Source organism: Macrosteles quadrilineatus, unplaced genomic scaffold, assembly GCF_028750875.1.
Source record: "Macrosteles quadrilineatus isolate MER2022 unplaced genomic scaffold, UCM_ALF_1.0 Scaffold_128__1_contigs__length_305072, whole genome shotgun sequence".
Lineage (NCBI taxonomy): Eukaryota > Metazoa > Arthropoda > Insecta > Hemiptera > Cicadellidae > Macrosteles > Macrosteles quadrilineatus.
Window position 1 is genome coordinate 201,633 of NW_026542721.1, and position 14,667 is coordinate 216,299.

At 36.6% G+C, this 14,667-nt stretch overlaps 1 protein-coding gene across 2 annotated transcripts in view; it reads left to right on the plus strand.

Moving 5' to 3' along the window:
• LOC128982138 (NADPH oxidase 4-like) overlaps window positions 1-14,029 on the plus strand; it is a 35,382-nt gene extending 21,353 nt beyond the window's left edge. Inside the window, exons 5-15 of one of the 2 annotated variants that reach the window (XM_054401186.1) lie at window positions 21-202; window positions 747-870; window positions 3,022-3,192; window positions 4,270-4,332; window positions 4,876-4,939; window positions 5,995-6,064; window positions 7,737-7,856; window positions 9,038-9,158; window positions 9,788-9,856; window positions 10,131-10,228; window positions 13,684-14,029. In XM_054401186.1, the coding sequence (XP_054257161.1) occupies window positions 21-202; window positions 747-870; window positions 3,022-3,192; window positions 4,270-4,332; window positions 4,876-4,939; window positions 5,995-6,064; window positions 7,737-7,856; window positions 9,038-9,158; window positions 9,788-9,856; window positions 10,131-10,228; window positions 13,684-13,804 (1,203 nt within the window). In that variant the 3' untranslated portion in view covers window positions 13,805-14,029. Of the gene's footprint in view, window positions 1-20; window positions 203-746; window positions 871-3,021; window positions 3,193-4,269; window positions 4,333-4,875; window positions 4,940-5,994; window positions 6,065-7,736; window positions 7,857-9,037; window positions 9,159-9,787; window positions 9,857-10,130; window positions 10,233-13,683 lie in introns of both variants that reach the window. The other variant, XM_054401187.1, reaches the window with a different exon arrangement.
• Window positions 14,030-14,667: the final 638 nt, after the last annotated feature.

The window sequence follows — 14,667 nt, forward strand, 5'->3', positions numbered from 1 at the left end:
ATGTTCAATCTATATTCCAGAGTCCTGTTGTCCTGATCCTCAGTTCCTCTGTGGGTCTGACAGGTGTTGGGATGTTACTCATTCTCCTCTTACTGCTCATTCTGTCTCTCAGCTGTGTTAGAGAGAGATACTACGACATTTTCTGGGCCACTCACTTCCTTTTCCTGCCTTTCATGATCTGCCTCATCCTCCATCCCCTCAGGTCGGTATGTATCTTGTTTCTTGTATGCTTTTAGCTCGTTAATATCATAAGCAAAAAAGGATATCTTTGGGATAAACTTCTCCTTTATCCAGATTGTTCATCGTGATGTTCCAGTCCAGTGAGCTGAAAATCCTACCGGACTGAGGCTGTTTGGGACTTTGTCCTCTTCAGCCATACTTTATCCAGAGAAATTTAATTACTTCAAGGGGTATTTAAAATTGTTGAGTTGCCCCCAAAATTGCCTATTTTGGTTTTTTAAACGAAATTGGGATTTTCTCAATAACATGTACTGTCATGCCATATCAAGGTGTATAGAGTTTGGTTTTCCTGGAGTAGCCCATTAAAAGGTTAATGGGGGTGTCAATACTTTTGCCCAACCCTGGTTTGATTGTTGAAAAAGAGAACACTCCACTACTTTCAGCCTTATAGTTAGTACAAAATTGATACAGATGCTAAAAATGATGACAGTAAAATGATATTTTTTCAATACAGATTATATAACTTCTGTTCAGTTAAACTTAAACCTTTACTTTGTATGTTTCAGTGGGGTTTTGAAAGAACAAAGTAACTATCCTCATAACTTGCTAGAATGTGATGAAGCTTCCAGTAACATGACCATCAGTGAGACTTGCCATGCAAACCCCACCTTTACCTCAATGGAATGCCAGGTGGTAATTTATATTAAAGCAATCTTGTACTTTAACTTTTAAACACCAGGGATCTATATCTATAAGTATACAAGAGGATGTTTGTATATATATATATTTGTTTGGCAGTGATAAACTCAGACACCGCTGAACCGATTGCCACGAAACTTGGTACATACGTGTAGAATTTCATGGAATAGGTTTATACACCATCAATTTCGTGATCCGTCCAATCGGCTCCGCCCCAGTGGCTCTGGAGTTTCCCATGTTAACCTTATGAGAAATGGAATTAATGAATCTTAACAGCTGTTTCAATTAAACAAGTTGGTTCTGTTCTATGATGTTCAATAGCATTAAAGTTACAAGGATTACCAACAGGGTGCAGCACTATTATTTCTTTTACATTCATGACAACAGCTAATTTGCAACCAAAAGGTGAGTGAGCATAGCGAACGAACTTCAACCTGGAGGCGAGTTAGCGTAGTGAACGAGCTAACCTGAAGGCAAGTGAGCGTAGCGAACGAGCTAACCTGAAGGCAAGTGAGCGCAGCGAACAAGCTCCAACCTAAAGGTGAGTGAGCGTAGCGAACGAGCTCCAACCCAAAGGAACAAACTTCAACCGAGACGTGATTGAGCCATGCGAACGAGATCATCTTGAAAATTAAGAAGTTAAACGGGGCAAAGCCTGCGGGTTACAGCTAGTTATTTATAAATTTAAATATCCATATACTGTACCTAAGGTAATAAGGATTTCTCTTTAAGTCCCTTTTTCAGCCATCCTACTTAACAGATTTTTATGATTAGATGTAATTTCAAAGGTTATGATCTAGCCGAGGGATGAATTATATTAACTACAAAGGTAATTTGTTTTAGAGCTCCCCTCCCTAATGTTGAATTTATCCTTAGAGTTCACTTTCCAAGATTTAGTGATTCTGACCAAATTTCTTTATAACAGTTCAATGTTAACAGCTAATCCTTCAGATGAATGTACACAGTCAGATTGTAAACAAGAGACAAAAACGTTTATGAAAATGGATTTTAAATATAGCGATCAGGCTACTTTTTTGATAGTTGAAATCTGATTGAGGTAGGTAATCACTCTTATGCTGTAGATCTGAAAGAAACAAATTTAATTTATTGTAAATTAGTAGTTTTTTCCATATAATTACTGTCCCAAACAAACACAATCTTTTAAAAGTAAAAAGGTACTGGTACTGCATTCATTTTGTCTTGGAAACAAGTTGCGAACCCATATTAAAATGTACAATTTGCTTACAAGTTTCCTTGTACCTACTTATTCTTACAACTCTTTCACAACAAAAATTTTAAAAGCTTTTCATATAAAGTTTTATTCTAAAAAATACCTTTTTTGACAAAAACAAAAAAAATGAAGATATCAAAAAATATAAAAAGCTTGATCATAATTGCTATTTACAAATAATCTACCCCTTCAGTCGGGAGGAGGTAACCTGCTCCCCCTTGGCTGGCGCGTCAGCAAGACCGTGGTGCGAAATGTTTGCCTTGACTGTACTCTTTCTTACCTGATTTAATCCCGACCAAAGTATGAAACCAAAGTATGAATCACTACTGTAGTGTTTATGTGATATGGGATGCAAGGTTTTCTGAGGTCAACTACTAGGTCTGATGGTTATGTTTGGTTTGGTTACGCTAGGTTAGGTTAGGAATACTACCGTAATGTTTGCCTTGGATCATCAGCTTCAAAATCAAAAGAAAACCAAATGTTATAATGCACAATACGTTATTTAATATTTATAACATAATTTGTTGCATAGTGTTTTGATAACTGAATGAGTTGCTGTAATCTATTTAAAGTATATTGCCTCAAATTATTACTTACATTTTATCACACAATTTAACAGTAAATGTCTGAATCTCAATTGCTCAGTGAATATAAATCAAATATATGCACGAAGCATGCAGCACGAAGAGGGCTAGGTCAGGTAAGAAAGAGTACAGTCAAGGCAAAAACTTCGCACCACAGCCTCGCTGGCGCATCACCCATGGGGGAGTAGTTTACCTACACCTTTCAGTCGACTTTTACCTTCCCAATTTATAGGTTGGCTTCTCTAACCAAACTCACCCATGATTAGTTGCACACCATGTGAGGTGTCACTCACTTCTCTTTCGGAACTAACCACTATGTCTCCCCAGGGCTGGTTGTGGGTGGTAGCAGCTCTAGGGATATCCCTGAGTGACTGTCTGCTGAGGTCATGTCGTCGCAACTACTCAGTCTACCAGGTGACTCAAGCTGTAGACATGTCAGGAGGTGTCACTCACCTCACTCTTAGAACCGACCACACTGTGCGTCTCAACCCTGGCCAGGTAACTCTGATTACACTCATTGGACATGTTTCAATTTACAAATTTAGTGCTATATTAGATTGGGCATTGACAGAAGGAATATAAATCTGTTCTTTCAATTTTTACAATACAGTAGACTCCCTCTTATCCGGATACCTTTTAACCGGACATTGGTTTAACCGGACTAAACTCGGGGTAATGACATCTCTTTAACCAGACAATTTTTATCACCACATTGGTTTAACCGGACTAAATTGGCAGGCAGTGGGCGGTACTGAAACGACCGTTCTCGTGGAAAAGATTTGAGACCAGTGATCACGTGTCTAAATACAATGCTCTCCTAAATTTAAGCCAAATACGCTTTTAAACAGTCCGTTTTTACAAGTTTTTCAGCAAAAAAAACCATTATCCGGACTGACCTTGGTCCCGAGGAGTCCAGATAAGAGTGAGTCTATTATAGAATGATTACTAGTTAAGCTACATTACAGTAGAACTTCAATCAGGGTGATTAGTTGGGACTGGGACCCCATTCCGATAATAAAAACTCCAGATTTTGGATCTTTTAATGGTTATCTAAAAAGTTATTTAAAATAAACAAAAAGTACCTTGCCAAATTTAATAAAGTATCTTACAACATAACACCACAAACAGAAAACCTGGCATATAAAATACATATTTTTTCAACTAAGAGGCAATTGTTCAGTTTCCGTTTTCTGTGCCGTCAGGTCTGGTTGACTTAGAGCAGCTGATGTTGAGTTCACCTTGTCATTCCATCCACAACAGACCAGTGAACCTGAGTGTTAAGCCTAACCCGTTGTTGGCCGTACAACTTTGTTAACTGTAACATATGATCTGATTTAATTTTTGTACTCATTTGAGGTGATCCGGATAGTTGGCAATCCCTGATTGAAGTTTAGTTAGTTGTAACCGTATTTTATTTATAATTTTATTTTATTTTAGCAAGTAGAGTTGATTAGGCAAGAAGATCCCTTTCCACGTGTTTCATTAGTACCTTTTATCTTCCTTCTTTATGTTTTTTATGTTACCTTAAAATTTTACAAAATGTTTGCATGTCTTCTAATTTAGATTCTTTCACAGTATGTTCTGCTTCAATGTCCTAGGCTGTCCTCGCTGGAATGGCACCCATTTACTGTTACCTCAGTAAGTACAATAAAGCTACATACAATTAAATCCTCAATTACTTCAAAAGTTCTCATCTATTTGGCCAGCACTGGTCAAGCAAATCGATCAAATCAGCTCTTTTGAACTAAGCAGGCAGACGAAATAAAATTATTTATTACATTATTTTTAGAAACAGCTCATACAATAGTAAAAATGGTTTTTGTTTTATAAAGTAATGTGTTGATTGCTGCTTGTACATTTGTGGTGTGCTTTTTAACAATCGTTAAGACTAATTTAGTTGATGACTCAATTAAACAGTTGACACTTTTTTATTTTCTAAAAAAATAAAAGCGAAACTTGTAACCAAAAGACTTACAAATATTTAGTAACATGTACAAGGGGTGCTTAGTTTTAAATTAAAAGTACAATTTTCTACCCAGCAAGTCTACATAGGCACTTAAACTGTAACTGCATTTAGAAAATGAAAGATAAAAAATTGGTTAATCGATAAATTAAGTTGTGAAATCTAGAATAGAAGCAAGTTATTGTAATCTGTTTGTGTTTATTTATGGTTTTATAAAGGTTTCCTGTTCGACTAGTCACACCTACATCAGTCTGCTTATCCGAAGGAGAGGAGATTGGACTAGTGAGTTAGCGCCGTTGATTTGTATTATTGTTTAGAATTTAAAAAATCATGTATTTGTATTTTAACATAAGAATTCTTTACTTATGGAAAACAATATCATCCAGGTCCACAAGCTTTCATCCACGCAGGATTCAACCCTTTTTTAAATCTCCTATTACAAGTCTCAGCAGCCCATGGATCCATTAATAATTGTTGCCACTTCCTTGTGAACTGCTTCCTTAAGATCTATCACAGTTTGGGGATTGTTAACCAACCTGAGAATTTGTATTTAAAATGGGAATGATATGTCATGGGGTCTAAGTTGAAAGTAAACCCAAAAAATCCGCTGCTTTGCCATAATGGACTCACTATTTTGCTCATAAGTATCGAAGGCAAACATATGGTGTTTACCGTACACTGCTTCATGGATTCTAAAATGACATCATATACAAAAACTAGTGACCCCTTGAAACACTCACAGTCGCACTTATACTAGCCATTTAAAAAACACTGTTTCCTGTCAGACACCTTTTACTTTAGATACACCAACAATAAACAAACTATTTACTGAATCCATGCTCAAAATAGACCACTGAAGCATGGGTGCAATATAATGATCTGTTATCTATATATTAATAGGCAAGCATGTTTCTTTAAAACCTTTTTTCTCAGCTCGTGTGCATCGTAGGGAAATTCTACGCATACCGTTGGAAAGCTATTTTCCTGTAGGTATGCAGAATCCCTTTATAAATTTAAATAGGCTCAAAGATAAGCACAAAAAATGAGTTTAAAAATTTGAAAAAATTAACATGGATCTTATGCGTTGCTATGCTGGTTACGAAATAACAACGAAATATAAACAGAAAATCAAAACAAATGGAGGAAACTCCAATCACATGTTTTATTTACAGTGTGGGGTGAAAATAGATAAGTGAGTACATTACATATTTTTGGTCGAGTTTCGACCACTGGACGACCTCTCGTATTTTTAAATAAGTGACATAGTACAATTAATATTAGATTTGTTTCTGTATAATTTACAAACAATACTCTGTATTTAATTTATTTATTTACAGAAGCAGTTTGTAGACTACTGAGCAAGGCTGGCCGAGATAACATTCTACCTCACTCTGTTGCCCTTCCAAGGTTAGTGCTGTTGTTAACTTACATTTGGCATTATATATTAAAGCATGCCCTTATATAAAAATACTACCTTTTTATGTTGAAGTAGACATCAAAACAGAGGTGAACATAAGGGGGGGGGGGGCGAGGGGCGAAATAATGAATATGAAGAAAAAGTATGTACCGTACTATAATATGAATTATTTATTATGAAATTATGTGCAAAGTCATCGCCGTGGCAGACAGTAATAGTTTGTGCGAGTTCAGGTTGATTCTCAGACCGACTCAAGCTCCCACCCGCCGTCCGGCTATCTTCGCTTTGGAATAGTTAACCCTTCAGTACAAGTGCTGCGGACTCAAGAGGCCGCACATTTGCAAAAAACGCTGAAATAAGTGAATCCACAAGCGAACGACATGACGCGCCATCTACGTTCCACCCACTACCTTTACAAGTACAATGGTGGTGTTTTGACCGTCTTAGCGTGCGTATTGGCCCTGAGCTACGAGGGTGTAAAGTTAAGCGTGTCATGTTTCAAGAGGATGAAGAACAGGCCAGCGATTGACTGATTGGTTTTCAACAGGACATTTTCAATTTGAAATGTTTGTAATCATTTTGAAATTTATTGATATCTAAAATCTATTTACCTATTTTATTTAGATTGAAATTTTGATGCTATATGAACTATATTAGGTATATAAAAGAGCATTTCCAGTAAGAAGTAAGACACTGACTGTCAGTCCGTGCGCGCGTACTGGTGTTAGTATTAGCCACGTGTGTGCTGGAGGGTTAATCTGATTATAGTATTGAAATACTGTTGTAAAAGAAAACTGATGCTCCCGACAAGTATGAATCCTGTTCTATGGTTACCGTACTTTTCTGTAGATAGGTGATTAATGTTGCCAGTTGATTGATCTGTATGAATTAAAGTGGCTTAAGATGTAGAAAGGGTGGATTGGGGAGTGCATAGAATGTAATCGCATATTTGCATGATATTTGTGCATATTTGCAAAACGAGGACGGCAGTAGTGTTCATAAATTCCATCAAGCAAGATAATTATTGGATTTGAGTAAACTTTGCTTACAAATCAGCGTGTTTAAGACTTCCAGGGCCTTTATAGTCTTAGAGAGACATCCGCTAGTTGATAATCTCTCTCGTTCAATTATACTTTGATACGATCTACATGCAGAATTCCCTTAACTAATTTGGGCAAATGAGACTTAAGAAAAACAGCAGTCAGTTACACCATGGAGAAGGAAAACATTCTGCAAATCTTTAAAATCACCTCCAAACTTCTTTCATCCATTACACACATTTTGTAAGTCCTAACACTTTTCTGGATTCATGTCCGTCAAATGGCGATTTACTGCAATAGCAGTTAATGGCTGAGGCAACGCAATAATCTAATTACAGGTCACAAATTAAACTCTATGGGAGCGTTAATTTTTTTAAACGTTTTTAAATACTTTGAACAGACTAGTCGTCCCATAGGGGTGGGAGCCGGCTAGTAGTAGTTGTGGATGATCTAAGGAAGAACTTTATAGTCTCAGATTCGAAATAGCTCTTAAATGTGACAAGAGCTCAATGGAGTCTTTCATTCACTGAAAACCCTGGCATATCCTTCAAAATTTATGAATTATTGTAATTTTAACTTCTGCTCATTGCAACACATTGACAATCAATGTTTTCTTGACCAGGATTCTAGTTGATGGTCCATTCTGCAGCCCTCTGGAAAATGTGGTCAAAGCCCGACTAGCAATCTGCATTGCTGCAGGGATAGGGATCACTCCATTTATTGCTGTTCTTCACCATTTGTAGTAAGTAACTGTAAATCACTTTAACTAACTAATGGTATGTGACATATAACTTTCGTGACTGTTTGCTACTTCACACTCAGTCAAGCAGTTTTTACACAGTAAACTGCTAGTTTCTAGTCTATTTCTAGACAAGAAGACCTTTGCATACAGAAAGTACACTCTTTAAAATCAGCTGGAGCAAATTTAACGAGCACTCTTCCGGCACTTTTTAAATTTGAGTTTATTTTATAGGCTCTAAAAGAAGCAACAAAATAAATACTACAGTCAGGACCACGAAAGTTCTGCAGTTGAAGGAGGAGCCTATTTACCATATGGTTTTGAATGAACCAATGAGAACGTGCGGTGTTGCCAAATCTAATAATACCAGCTAATTTGAAAATATTGCTTGGTATATTTTAATTAGTGTTGTCAACGGGCGATGTGGCAACGTCGCACTAGCCTTTTCTTGTGATTGGCTGCCACCAACTGCAAACTTACGTGGTCCCGACTTTAGACATTTTTGGACAGGCACATTATTTACTTTTACTATTATGGAAAGGATGAAAAATCATACCTTTTGTAAAAAGTTGGAAGTTTTTTTTACACATTTTTTATTTAAGTACCTAGTGTAATTTAAAGAGTATGTTGTGATTGGGTACCTTACTTACCTTAGTATTCCTGGTAGTCAGTATCGGTTTAAAACTTGCGGCTCTTGGCCAAATTAACCCAAGCAGCCCCCTAGTTGAAACTTTTTCAGAATCGCGGTGAAATCGTGGACATCTCCTGCAGTCACAGGACAGGTGCATCATCATCGTCACCCGCAATTGAAACCAAATTGTAAAAATCTCTTACAATTACGGGAGCACCATCATTGTGAGAGCAGCAAATTATTAATTTTGGAAGATGAATGTTTTCAAAATGCTTTGGCCCCTTACTGCTTTTGGCCCCAGTGGTGTGGCAAAAAGTATCGTACTACATTCATCTGGGAAGGATTTAACAATACTAGCATGAAGACCTGTACTTGGCACTAGCACCATAAACACTTATTTCCTAGCCATGTTTTGCAATATACAAGTAAACAACTACTACATCAGTTGTTCATGTTATTAATAGAAGATGAGACAGTTTTGGACTATACATTGGTTAGTACTGTTGAATATAGTGTTTTCTGTGATATTCATGCATGATTTATGTGTTTGCAGTAAAAGTGACAGTGTGAGATGGGGTCAAGAGAGACCACATCATCTGCACTTGCTCTGGGTAGTGAGGAGTCAAGATCAGCTGACTTGGACAGCAGACTTGATAACTCACCTCCATCACAAGGTAGTACCACTGACTATTAGACACTGTTGTATTAATAGTCAAAGGTATTACACAATCTATACTGTAACCCACAGATGGACAGGTCCTCAAAAGTTTCAGGAATTTTTCGGGAAAAATGTACTTATCATCTTCATAAACCACCATAACGGATGAGCCATGTTGGCATAGAGTATGGATCAGTGCAATAAGACAGAAAATTGATTTTGTATCTTACTGTAGCCATCTCCAAGATTATAAAGACAAACTTAGTTATAAAAGTAAAAAAGTTTAAAATCCCCCCTTGAATGCCATGAATATAAATATAAGTCCCATCCCAAACTAGTACAATCCTTTAAGCCTTTACTTTTGATGCACGAAAAAGCTGATAGTTGATTGGTCACTGGATTGTCACAATAAATAACAAAGGTAACTGAGTAACGAATTGAACTGACTAAACCTTCAAATGAAAATGTCAAGGTGTATATTTTCCTAAAACTTTAAAATAAATTAGATTATACAAAAGACAGCCGAATAATTGGTTTACAAAAGTAAGAACGGTTCTACACACACATTAACATATATTTTTGTCATATTAAATGTTTGAATAAAAAGTTGAAAGTGTCACATGAGTTTTTTTTTTACTTTTACAGTGTTGGTCCAGTAACTACCCTGACAAGTTTGACTTTTCCTTGTACATAACTAAAGGAAATACACATCAGGTAATGAAATTTAATCCAAAATATAGAAAAAAATCTGTTTATAAATCTAAGCATTTGACATTAATTTTAAAGTTGATAGGTATTTATCTGAGCATGGTACAATAGTTATAGTTACTGTTTTATTTAACATGCAAGAACTCAATGATCAATGACATATAAGAGTACGTTTAAGAATTCCAATTTTAGTATTGAAATAATATTTTCTCTTAGAAATTTTTGAAAAATATAGTAGGAAAAAGTTGTATAAGACTCTACAGCCTACCTCTGTCAACAGGGTTCTCTTTCACTCTCAAATTTGATTCAAAAGAGAACATATTTTGGTCGTCCAAACTGGAGGAATCTATTTTCAGAGTGGGCTCTTCTATACCACAAGTGAGTATGTGTAAGAACAATTTTTCATCATTCTGAGACTACTTTTTTGTTACAGTAATTTTCAAAAAGCATGTATAATATATACAGGTAAAATTTCAAACTCAATATTGTAGCCTACTTTAATTGTATCTCAAAAACCGAATCTGTAAAATAATAAAAAAAAAATTCCAAAAGGTTTACCGAGAACAAAGCGCATCTTAATGCATTGGGGTAACTGAGACAAACCGTGTGGCTTGGCTACCATTAAAGGTTTTTCCACATTACTTTGGGGGCTGGCCCAGGAATTAAACTCAAAACTCATACTAAACAAACTAGGCAGACCTATATTCTCATCTTTAACAAGAATACAATAAATAAACAATTTTAAAAAAGAAAAGAAAATAATATCTTTAAATAGAGTAGAAATTAAATCAAATAGACCCCGCTTCTGCTAGGGATAGACTTTTATCCCTAGCAGAAGCAGGAGAGATGAAGATAATGAGCACATACTTCCCACGGAAAGCTATCCACAAAGCGACATGGATGCACCCAAACGGTACAACACTTAACCAAATCGACCATGTTCTCATAGACAGAAGACACCACAGGAACATCACCAATGTTAGAAGTATCATAAAAGCTGAGTGTGGTGTAGATCATTGTCTAGTGTTAGTTACCATTAACCAAAGAATAGGAGTAGGAAATAGAAAGAAGAATGAAACGGAGAAAGTGATTGCTACAGAAAGAATCAAAGAAAAAAACATCGCCAGAGAATACAAGATAAAACTGCAGAACAGATTCCAAGTTTTGGAAGAGGAAGAAACTGAAGAAAATGTAGAAAACCAGTGGAACAGATTGAAAAATTCTATTCAAGAATGTGCCCTAGAAGTGTGTGGACAGAAGAAAAAGAAGAAGAAAAAACCCTGGTTTGATGAGGACTGTAGAGATGCGGTCTACAAAAGAAAAGCAGCGAAAGGAAAGTGGTTAAACCAACAAAACTTAAATAACAAAGAAAATTATATCATGCAAAATAGAGAAACAGTCAAGATTCTTAGAAAGAAAAAACGTGACTGGATTAACAGCCTGATAGAAAAAGCGGAACAAGACAGAACAGCCAACAACAGCAGAGACTTCTACAGGTCAGTACGCTGCTTCAAGAAGGGGTTTACACCCAGCACATTTGGGATCACCGACAAAGATGGAAACATAATAATAAATAAAGAAGAATGTTTAGATAGATGGCGAGAATACTTTATGGAGTTACTAAATGGAGACTTCCAAGAAACAATCGAAGAGCCTGTTAAATATGAAAATGTACAGCCATATGTTCCAGAACCCACTTTAGAAGAAATAAAAAACACAATCAAAAGCATGATAAATAATAAAGCTCCGGGAATAGACGGAATAACCATAGAATTACTAAAAGCGGGAGGAGACGGACTAAGCAGACAAATACATAAACTTATTCTAAAGATTTGGGAACAGGAGACAATTCCAAAGGACTGGCAGGCTATCATAATCCCAATATTTAAAAAAGGAGACAAGCGTAATTGTAACAATTATAGAGGAATTTCATTGTTAGCAAGCACCTACAAAGTACTCTCAAAAGTAATACAGAGGAGACTAGAAGAGTATGTGGAAACAATCATTGGAGAACACCAGGCTGGTTTTAGGGGAGGAAAATCAACAATAGATCAAATCTTTATTCTAAAAGAATCAATTGCCAAACATTGGGAATATAACCAAAATTTCTTCTGCTTATTTGTGGATTTCGCCAAAGCATACGACAGCCTCAACAGGCAGCGTATATGGGAAATAATGGAAAGTTTTGGGATACCGGAAAAACTAATAAGGTTGTCCAGTTTAAGTGTAGTTAACTCAAGATGTAAGGTCAAAGTAGAAGGAGAAATGTCTGACGATTTTGAAGTGGATACGGGAGTTAGACAAGGTGATGGACTTTCCCCCACTCTATTTAATATAGCCCTGGAAGACTCTCTGCAAAAAGTAAAAAACTTTAATATTGGAATCAAAATTGGCAAATCCTTAAACATTTTAGCCTTTGCAGATGATTTAGTTTTGATGGCAAAAACCAAACAAGACTTAATAGACCTCACAAAATTACTAGTTTTAAACACGGGAAAAACAGGATTAAAAATAAATGACTCAAAGACTAACTATATGATAGTAGGGAGGACCCAAGAAGACCTTAGGGAAGATGATTTTCTGGAAGTTGGAAGCCACAGATTTAGAAGAGTAGATACATTTACATACCTGGGTACCGTAATATCAGGACAAAGCAGAGAAGATCTAGAAGTACAGAATAGACTTAATGCCGCGAACAAAAGTCTCTATGCCTGCAATAAATTAATGAGCTCAAAATTATTATCCCACACAACAAAATTACGTCTGTATAAAACAATAATCCGTCCAGTAATTTTATATGGCTCAGAGACTTGGATCCTGAACAAAAAAGAAGAGAGAAAAATAATAGTTTTTGAAAATAAAGTATTGAGGAAAATTTTTGGCCCAACGCTAGAAAATGGAGAGTGGAGGAAGAGGCACAACCAGGAAATAAGAGAAATGTACAAAAATGCAGACATCATCGGAGAAATAAGAAGTAGGAGACTAAAATGGGCAGGACACATACTAAGGAGAGAAGAAGAGTCAAACCTGAAGAACATTCTGAGGGGAACACTAGAGGGACGAAGACCCAGGGGACGACCAAAGACTAAATGGTGGAACCAGGTGAACAAGACATGAGGCGGCTGGGAATTGGAGAGGAGGATGCTGAAGAAAGAGACGGATGGAGGCGCTGTGTTGCTGAGGCCAAGTACCGACTGGGGTACAAATGGCCAGGGCAGTAGTAGTAGTAGTAGTAGTAGACCCCGCTCTGAATGTTTGCACTGGGGCATAACCATAGACAAAAAGAATTAAATATAGACCATCAGCTGTGCTGCGGTTACCATAGGTAGGTCTGTATGGGGAAGCGATCTGGTAGAGGATTGTAATTCAGCCCCCGAGGTCTTCCACTCTATCCTTATTTATAAAATAATTGCTTAACAGCTGATCAAGCAACATGCATTAAGGACAAAAAAAGTGGTGGGTTAACTTCCTCTCAAACCACCTAAATATTTTGAACCGAGTATAAGATCATAAACAAAAAGAAGTAGATAGACAGACCGTCAGCTGTGCTGCGGTTACCATAGGTTCTGGCGCACACCGCTGGGAGCGCCTTGTAGTTACAGCGTACGCTGTACGTAAACTACAAGGCGCTCCCAGCGGTGTGCCAGAACCTATGGTAACCGCAGCACGGCTGACAGTCCATATTTAATTCTTTTTGTCTATGGCACTTCCCAAACCGAGTCTGTTTACAATAGATCTTTTTACCCAGTAGCACAATTCTTCATTGCTGCTTCAATACCTCCTATTTATAAAGTAATCTCTCCTAATAATGCATTGGTTTTGTGTTACTTCAGGAAGGAGGTGTCAGTTTTCACTTGTGGGCCTTCCTCACTGCATAGACAAGTCAAGTCTGCAGCACTCAAGTTCAACAGCAAGGGAACTCGCTTTAATTGTGTTCAAGAATCATTTTCCTAAAATTTCCCACATGATTCAACCAAGCCAGTATTATTATTCTGTAAATATATCTTAGTGTTGTAAGATTCATATCCTAGATGCGTTTATTAGATATCTGTGATAAGTTGTGGGTTCAAAGTTCTGTTGAACTTGTGCCATTTATCCCTGTAATATTGTAACGTGTGTGTGTAGGTAGATAAATTTAATATGAAATAAAATTGTAAAACAAAAGAGCCAGGGATAGTATTGAAACCAAAACATTGGTAGTTTATTTACCACTTCCCTGATTCAAACACGTCTTTACGTTGTTTGGTAACATAATGCTAACTGCTGATCCCTCCGTGTTCTATTTGGATCTTCCTCAGCTTCAGTCCAACAGTATATTGATGGATTAGTCAACACTAAAATCAATGTAGATTCAATTTTTGTCTTATTATTAAAAGAAAATGGTTTGGTTAACACTCACTGTTAACACTCATCAAGTAAAAGGTAGATAATGCTTATTTAAAGGCAGGTAAGGATGAGCTAGAGAATGGGTGGGAGGTGGGATGTATTGTGTGTTGATACTGACTAAAACCAGCTAATGTTTTCAAATGAGAAATTTCATTCTTTGTGTAAAAAATCACTTGGATTTGGAATACACTAAGAAAGAAGGAATGAATAGACAAAAATTGGAAATGCTCCTTAGTTGAAAATGGACCATGTTGGGAATGCTCCTTAGTTGAAAATGGACCATATTGGAAATACTCCTTGGTTAAAAATGCTGTCAAAGATAGTGAAATATTCTAATGTTTTGTGTAAAGTGTGAAGTTTACTGTCTCTCGTGCCAATTGGACTCTTTCTCATTCAGGTAAGACTGATACTCTAAAAAAAAATCCTAAAAA